The sequence below is a fragment of the Benincasa hispida genome, chromosome 11 (assembly GCF_027475165.1).
Source record: "Benincasa hispida cultivar pf3 chromosome 11, pf3_genome.v1.1, whole genome shotgun sequence".
NCBI lineage: Eukaryota > Viridiplantae > Streptophyta > Magnoliopsida > Cucurbitales > Cucurbitaceae > Benincasa > Benincasa hispida.
The window spans coordinates 64,588,813-64,597,598 of record NC_143488.1 but is presented as its reverse complement, the minus strand read 5'-3'; the positions used below and the strand labels follow the sequence as shown (position 1 = coordinate 64,597,598).

Here is an 8,786-nt window from a genome sequence, read left to right as displayed (position 1 = left end):
ATTATTTATATTTCTATTAATTTTGTTCATTGAACTACATTTTGATGTTGTGAAATTCGATTTATTACTGGGAGCTACATTTAAGTCTTCAGGAGCTTTTTTTTCCCCCTTGTCGTGAGGTTCGTTAATCATCCACTTTCATTAGACTTTAGTTTAACGTAATTTGTTACCTACTTTCTAGCGATTTCACCTATTTAAGCTTGTTTGAACACATCCATCTAGCTAGAGATGTTCACAGGTAGAGTAAAAAAATACTTTTTTGATCTCCATCCCTGCACTTACTTTAATTCCCTATTCATGTGAAATGCCCACTAGAATTTAGTGAAGATTGGGGCAAAGATTCCTATGAAATATCTGTATAGATGGCATAACTTTTGTGTTGGTTGAACTATGCTCATATTGACAATATAAATATGAGTTTTAAATGGATACATATCTATTATCTTGACCATTAAATAATAAAATTTAAAATTTGAATATAATATTTATGTAATAACGATATAGCAATAATTATTATAATAAATTTAAAGAAGGCACACAGAGAATGAAAATCAAGGCGGGAATGAATTATCCGTCCTTTTTTTCGACTTCCTCATTCCTTGCTTAAAGAGGCGATTTTCACCTTGCTAGGACTAGAAAAAATGAATATCATTAATTCTTACCAGAATTCAAAATAAGATTTAGTGGATAAAAATGCTCGTTTCTTTTATTTTATTTTTTTTAAAAAAAAAATCAGACTAGTATAGTATGGTATAATAATAATAATAAGAAGAAATCAAATGACAAAGACCTTTAAAATCCCATTGGTCGGTGGTGCTAACTTCGTCCTTAAGCAAGGCCCGGTCCAAAGCGGTCGCTTTCAGACCGAAAAAGCCGGTCCATTGAAAACCGTACGGACAAAAGATGTAAAATCCCGCGTTGAAAGATCCTCGATAGGTGTGGCCAGTTTCCCCCAACCACAATAACGGCCTTCCGGAACACCGCAGCTTCTGCGAAAACGATCTGCTAAACGAAGGTCGGTTCTTCTTTGCTATTGCTTCCTATCAATTTGTAGAGAATCCAAATCCCTCAACTTTTTGGCAATTTCTTAATGGGGTCCTGGCACGAGCAACGACACCACTGTAGAGCTACGACTCCACTCACAGTCACTGTCTCCACCGCCTTTGAATTTCTTTCCCCAGATTTTTATCAGACACCTTGTCGGCGGAAACATCTGTTTTGCGCTCTTATATATACTCTGCTTCACTTACAGAAATTCGTAGTCGGGTTTTCTTTTCTTTTTCTTTTTCTTTTTTTCGTTTTCGGAACTGTGTGTTTTGGGGGGTTTAACAGATGAAACCCATTGAGGAGAGTGATTCGGTTTCACCTATTGTGGTTTCTTCTTGTTCTTCTGCTCAATCCGGGTTTGATGCTGCTGGGTTTTCTTCGGACCCTGAATTGATGTTATTGCCCTTTTCGCGGCCTTTAATGGGTTCTGAATCGTTTTCTCCTTGTGGGTCTTTTCTTGAGGATACAGCAGCAGGGCTTTCAATGGTGAGTATTGGTTTTTCTTCGTCTCCATCTACTGGAGGCTTTTTGGCTGAAAACCCAATGCCAACTTCCTCTGCACACCACATGTTCGACGTAATGCTTGAACCAGATAAAGGAGCTTTGGATCCAATTGTGATGCCGTGTATGGGGAGTGATGTGCCTCAACCGCTAGAATCCCTTCATGGTCAGTTTGTTCCGCCATTTCTGTGGAAGACTTTCGATATTGTTGAGGATCCTGCGCTTGATCCGATTGTATCTTGGGGTTCAAAAGGGCAGAGCTTTGTGGTTTGGGATCCCGTGGAGTTTTCTAGAGTGATTCTTCCTTCTAATTTCAAGCACAACAACTTCTCCAGTTTTGTCAGACAGCTAAATACTTATGTGGGTATTGCAGTACAGCCTCTAATGGCTGCTGTGGTCTGTATGTAAATTTTTTGTTCCACCTTTTCTTTTCCGCTCTCTTTTTTGTAAATACTTGATTTCTTTGTACTTTATGCTTGTTTTTCACCTTTCAGTTTGTTATTTTCCATTTTTCTTTTTATTTGTTTTTTTTATTATCTTTCTGTAATTCCTTGACAAAGACCGTTGATGGCAGATGAGGATGAGTTTTCCCCCCTCAATCTCAATGTAATTGACTCATATTTGTACTTTTGGAATATTTCTAGGGGCGTCTGTACTGAACTCCCCATGCTTCTGTATAAGATTTTCGCCTTCATTTTTTTACTGGTTCATTTTGGTATAAGCCAGACGTTGCTTTTCAGTAATGGATTGGTGTATTTATGTCAGTTTTAAGTTACTGTGTATTATTGTGGTTATTATTATTTACCTTGTCGTAGATTCTATACAATTCATCATACTGTTAGTTCCTAGGTGATGTAAGAGTCGCTAGGCCATTTGAATTAAGAGGCTTGCGCTCTTTCCTGCTTGATATTGCAGGCCTGAAGAAATACTCCCCTCCAAGTGTTTGAAGGGGATTCAGGACTTCCATCTTCATCAGGTAGAATCAGGTCAAATTGACCATGTTACTATGTTTACTTACCTCTCTGTCTGTGTGAGCAGAAACAAATTTATCGGAATTTATTAGTTTTCTTACTGATTAGAGATTACAAAGGGTGATGGAATTGCTTTGCCTATGCAAGAAAACTTTCGACCACCAATTGTGTTGTGTGATAATATTTTGTTTGAATACATATGTCGGTGTATTCTGCTGTTTGTTGATAGGAATATCTTAGGTATGTTGCTATATTATTGATCTTGTCTTCAATGATTTAAATAACTTTTCCTTTCATTCTTTTCTCAATGAAGCCGTTGTTTTTATAAAAAAATATGATTTGAGTAACTTGTGGGGATTGGATTCAGGGGTTCCGCAAAATTGATACAGACAAGTGGGAGTTTGCGAATGAAGCTTTCCAACGAGGGAAGAAATACTTATTAAAGAACATTCAGAGGCGCAAATCACCTCATTCTCAGCAGATTGGAAATTTGATAGGGCCATCTATTGGAGGAGGGAAGTCTGGATTAGAAGATGAGATTGGAAGGTTAAAGAAAGAGAGGAGCATGTTAATGCAGGAGGTTGTTGAATTGCAGCAGCAGCAGAAGGGAACTGCTCAGCATGTGAATACGGTGAACCGACGCCTCCAGTCAGCAGAGCAGAGGCAGAAGCAGATGATTTCTTTCTTGGCAAAGTTGCTTCGGAATCCAGAATTCTTATTTCGCTTGCAGAAAAAGAAGGAACAGAAAGATATCGATTCCCAAAGGGCAAAACGGAAATTTGTTAAGCAGCATAAACATGAAGCAGATGGTTTTACACCGTCCACGGAAGGGCAGATTGTGAAATACCAACCTGATTGGGAAAGTCTCGCCAGATCATCAACAGCACTGGATTTGAATCCAAGCCTGCTCGAAGGACCTTTTGCTTACATTCTGCAGGGAGCATTTGAAGAATTGGGATCAATTCCAGAAAGGATGCCTAATTTTCAACTTAAGAATGCATCATCAGGCGATGAAATTTCATCCGAGGAATTAGCATTCCATCACGGAATTGTAAAACCAACAGAGGAGCTGAGAGTAGAGGCTTCAAACATGTCGATGGAGGATCAACATCTCAAGGGAAAGGCTATTGAGAGTCCCCCAGAATCAAATCCTGACTATTTTCTCTCATTGGCAGAGGATATTCTACAGTCCTCACATCATGGAACCGGAAGCATCATTAAACCAGAAGAACTTTGGAATGCATATTTGAATGTTGATGCTGGCCCGTCCCGTTTGAGCACCGAGTTGTGGAGCAATCCAGTCAGTTACGAGGATCCATTTTTTCAAGTTTCTAGCGGGCCTTCACCAATCTGGGATTTGAGCTCCCAGCCGGCCGGAGATTCGGGCACAGACAAGTGGTCAGCTTCTGGTTTCTCATTCGACGATCCAGATAGTCAAGCTTAACTCAAAAATGTCAATGACTCGGATAATACATAATCGTAGAGATTTCATTACCTATTACTTCTGCAGCCATTATGAATCCTAGTTATTCATCTAGTTGAAGGGACTATGGATTGAGTGATTTATTTATTTACTTAGAAAATGAAATATGATCATTCACTTCTAATTCAGGATCTTCCTTTATTTCATTCTCCAACTTCCATTTATAAAATGCAGAGAGTTATATAGGTTTGTTGTGATAACACATGTACATGAAGTTGCAGGCATGAGATGAAACCATTGGACACAGAGAATGATGCAGTTTGCATTCAACAAGAAACTGGCGTTCGTGGAAGAATGGAAAGATGGGGCCCTCGATCCGCTGTGATTTTCTTCTCTCCCAACTTCGATGGATTTGTCCAAAAAACTGATTGCCAAGAACTTGAAAACCATTGCAAGTGATCGAGGAATTTAATTGGCAATTGGAACCCAGATTTGAGGAGCTTCGAGAGGATGGTTTTCGATTGAATTTCATTGGCATAGAAGTCTAGACACATGTTACCGACTAAGAAGTTAGAGAGTTGAATTCTTTGTTGTTATTTGTTCATAGTTGTACCTTAAAATGTATTACAATGTCAAAATGAGCGAATTTTAATGGTACTTGACATCAACTTTAGTGTAAAGTTCAAAAGTTCAAAATTTTATACCTTCATTTGTTCTAAAAAAAATCTCAATTTTATAAAAATGTCTAAAAATATCAATTTCAGCAAATAACTTTTTTTGAAAAAAAACATTTAAAACAAAAGATATGGTTCCTTTCGGTAAACATTTAGTTTTTTTTTTAAAAAAAAAAAAAAAAAAAAAAAAAAAAAAAAAGAAAGTTAAATCTATAAACTTCACCACCATCCATTGGTTTTGGTTTCTATATTTTATTGTCTACCTTCTAAAAGGATTTTCAAAATTGACACTAAAATTTGAAATCTATGTACTTTTCTTAGTGTATGATTGCTTGCGCGTTTCCAAACAAGGATGGCGAATGTCTTTTTATTCAAAATGCACTCTTTTAAAATATTGACTAGTTGTCCTATCTTCACATCCGAGAGTTGTATGCTATGAAGTGTTGACAATTTTATTACTTTCTAGCTGTACAACTAATCTTCATTGCTTAATTATGCTTCAAATGTTTGTGAAAACTTTTTTCTCTAAACTCGTATTCTAAAACATTTTCTCAAGAACGAGGGTAGAGGTTATGAAAAATGCTCTTTATGCCATCGACTATTCGAATTTAGATCGACTGACTTGTTCGAGGACGAAAATAAGCACCGCACAATCGCCTTGTGACTCTTACAAGAGTGCAATTGTGACACTTTGTGCCCATCAATTGAAATCCAGGGCAGAGGTTGGCTTACTTCCCTAACACAACCATAGACAAATAAACAGCTAGTTTTTCAAACCATATCAAGCTTAAGAGTTGGGATCGAGATATAATAGAAACAATACATGTATTTAGATCTCTCCCCCATACCTAATCTTGAAAGAACATTCTGCATTCTGTTTGCTACAACAAGATTGTGTCCTGGTTAAGATGATAATGCAAAGAATCAGATTGAAGGCCAAAAAACAAAATTGTATATAAGCAAGTAAATAATTTGTCTGCTCTCTCCACATAATTGGCATACTACTACCATGCATTTCACTCATAACACAAGTTAGCAAGGGGAGAATTGAATCAAACAGTATTACACTAATTGAACTATTCCAAATCTTCTTTTGGTTTTTCAGAATCTTCTTTTGGCCTTTTTGAGGCTGGCCCATCATCTCTGTTTTTCATTTTCGCTTCACGTCTTTCTCTCTTCACTCCCTTTGATTTGTTGGGTATAGCCATATCTCCAACCTATGAGCCAAATTGAGTATATCGAATTATTCAAATGACTGTCAAATTTGTAGCATGGTGAAACGATGAAGTTGTTACTTTTGTGATAAACATCCCAAGAAAAGAGTTCAATCTGCGGGATTGTGACAGTCTTGATTCTCTAACAAGAAAACAGATACACAAACAGAGATAGGGAGAGATGTGCACACACCTTTTGATCAGGAATATATATCCGTCCGATCTTGCCCTGGATAAGATCTTTGCTAACATTTTTCTCCTGGGAGAAGTAAACATCAAAATTAGACAAACGGCTTAATAGAAGAGGGAGGGGGGGGGGGGGTGAAGTGCATTCATTTAAAAGATATCCATTAAACCTTCTTAGCCTGATCCTTGGCTGTTTTCATGGCTTCTTTCCTTAGGCCATCAGTAGGAAGTCGGTGACGCCGAACCACCATATCCATTGAAGGACCAACTTCAACTAGTTCCATTCTTGGAACTACCGAACCTGACTTCTTCAATCGCAATGCACAATGAGTGAGAAATACTTTATTCGGTGAGATGGCTGTACATACATATACACGGTCCAATCCTGAAAGATTTAAATTCTCTACGACCTGCAAAGACCATAGATATCTTTTATATCTAAACAGTCACACTCAAGTCAGCTAAAACTGAAGGGTTTTTACCTCTCCCCGGAATAAATCAAGCAAGACTTCCTTTAAATGCTTTAGCTCTTCCACATTCTCAAATCCTTCCCCGATGAAAGTAATGAAAGGCTTTGACCCCACCCGTGGGGATAGTTTCTTATCATATGTGAAAGAATGCATTGACTTGAAATTCTCAATCCCAACCTCAACTAGGTCATAGATATGCTGATTGTATGTTCTCCCTATGACAAGGTTATTGGGTCGTTTCTTTGAGTGAGAACCATACTGCAAAAGAGGTGCAATAATTACATAAATAAATAACCGGAGACATAGAAGCAAGTGGCTGTTTACCATATTATAATAACAGAGGAAAAAAATATACAAAACTTGAACCCAATAGAACAGAGATTTTCCTACAAACAAAATAGGTGCCCTCCTAAATTGAACGTTTCAACATTCTTGGTGACTTGAAAAAAAAAAAAAAAAAAAAAGCAAATCATGATTATGTTTTTCTACATAGGTCCATCTGTTTGGGACTGCTAAGTTCTTCGATCATTAAAAAAAAACTATAAGTACTCATCCAAATGAATCAAGCCTAACACGAAGCACTACACATGGCTATAATTAATTTTATATCAAACAATTCTTTGTGATGAAGAGCAAGGAAACTGCCTTCGAATGAGAGAACTAAATTGTAAAATCAAATACAAACCTTAAAAAGGCACTCACTGCAGAGCTCCAAGAAATTAAGCCAAACAAATAACCTAAAACGCCTAGAATATTAACCATTCACAATTGTACGCACCAGGATAATACTACAATCAGTTTTGAGAGAGAAAAATTCCAACGAGGCATCGCCGCCACTTTCAAATGGTTTAATCCCATCATTCTTACGAGAATACTTCACGGCACTTTCTTTCTTCAAGTGATAAATTTCCGTCAGTACTTCATTCAGCACGCCACTCGTTTTTGTACCATGAAGTATCAGCGTCTTCTTCCCGGTCTCAACCTACGATTATCCAAAGCGATAACCAAATCCATCAATACAGGAAGAAAAAAAAATCCAAAACCTATATATCATTCTTTCACATGCTTTTAATCATCCAGCAGAAACTATTTCCCGGATGCGTGTAAAGAGATACAAACTGGGGACGGGAAGAACTTACAAGTTTCGGAGCACGTTTCTCGAGCTCTCGCTTAACTTTTCGATTCTTGGGAGTTCTAATCTGCAACATGATCCACGGCGACGGGATGAAGGAGATGAGATTTAGGGTTTCGTTGCTCAAGTAGCAGAGAAAATTGATACTTCCGGCGACTGCAAGCTGACGCCGATTTTGGGGGGCTTTGGGGGATGGGCGTCTTTAACGTTAGGGTTTTGGGGTGCAAATGAGGGGTTCTAGCAATGGTCGGGGAGCCACGTAATCCCTGAAAATACATTTTTATCCCTTGTTTTTTTTCCCGATTGTAGTTTAGTTTAGTTTTAAGGACAAATCCCAATTTAAACCCTAAAGTTTATAGATTTTATCAATTCAAACTCCAAATTAAAAATTGTATCAATGGAAATCCTAAAATTTGAAGGAGATTTATATCCGTTTAGATTTTAAACTAATAATTATATCAATTTAAAACCTTGGAGTTTCATAAATGTATCAATTATTAGTTTGAGTTTGAATTTTATAAATCTCAAAGTTTAGGGTTTAAATTGATACAACATCCAAAATTCAGGAGTATAAATTGATATTTGCCGTAGTTTTTATTTAGTCATTGATTTTAATTTGGTCAATATATTTCAAGATTTACACTTTTAATCTTGATTTTTTGTACTAAATACTCATATTCCATCTCAAGTATTAATATATATTAATTAATTAAATATAATTATAATCAAGTAAATTTAAGGCATTGAGTTTATTATTATAGTCATTAGGTTATGATTGTTTTTATTTAGGTGCAGACTATTTAATCTGGATTATAATAGTACTGTAATAGTTTATTTGGGATGCAAACTATTTTTATTTGGATAAAAAAAAATAGTAAATACTGTAGCAAATAAAGTTTTGAAATGGTAAATATTATACTTGATTATAGATTATCAATATTTGTAAACATCAATATCATGTTTGGTGCTCAAAGATGGAGTGCGCTATAATAACATACTTCATCAACTTCAAGTTGGTGGCTCAAATGTCCCCATATAGACTATATGAAAAATATACAAGACCCTTGTAGATCAAAAAGGTATTTTATACTTAATTATATAATAAAGTACAAATATAAACAAACGATCAAATATTTTTTCTTTTGTGATATATTACCGTCATTGAATG

General features: G+C 36.4%; 2 protein-coding genes across 4 annotated transcripts; one reads left to right on the top strand and one right to left on the bottom strand.

Annotated features, from left to right (window-relative positions):
• The first annotated feature begins 944 nt into the window (after window positions 1-944).
• HSFA3 (heat shock transcription factor A3) lies at window positions 945-4,622 on the top strand. The gene is made up of 3 exons (XM_090307111.1): window positions 945-1,908; window positions 2,887-3,917; window positions 4,224-4,622. The coding sequence occupies exons 1-3, from the start codon at window positions 1,333-1,335 to the stop codon at window positions 4,399-4,401; spliced, it is 1,785 nt and encodes a 594-aa protein (XP_090163237.1). The 5' UTR covers window positions 945-1,332; the 3' UTR covers window positions 4,402-4,622.
• A 560-nt stretch (window positions 4,623-5,182) lies between these two features.
• LOC120089987 (Ribosomal RNA processing Brix domain protein) lies at window positions 5,183-7,911 on the bottom strand. Of its 3 annotated transcripts, XR_016524534.1 has the most exons (8): window positions 7,626-7,907; window positions 7,265-7,468; window positions 6,499-6,744; window positions 6,187-6,426; window positions 6,024-6,089; window positions 5,683-5,833; window positions 5,465-5,515; window positions 5,183-5,352 (listed from the first exon to the last, which is right to left on the bottom strand). XR_016524534.1 is itself a non-coding variant. In XM_039047444.2 (7 exons), exons 1-6 carry the CDS (start codon window positions 7,692-7,694, stop codon window positions 5,693-5,695), a joined length of 966 nt encoding a protein of 321 aa, XP_038903372.1. In that variant the 5' UTR covers window positions 7,695-7,907; the 3' UTR covers window positions 5,425-5,515; window positions 5,683-5,692. The 3 variants fall into 3 exon arrangements, 2 of the variants coding, with proteins under 2 accessions (XP_038903372.1, XP_038903371.1); XM_039047444.2 differs by lacking the exon at window positions 5,183-5,352 and having other exon boundaries at window positions 5,425-5,515; XM_039047443.2 differs by lacking the exons at window positions 5,183-5,352; window positions 5,465-5,515 and having other exon boundaries at window positions 5,546-5,833; window positions 7,626-7,911.
• Between the last annotated feature and the right edge of the window lie 875 nt (window positions 7,912-8,786).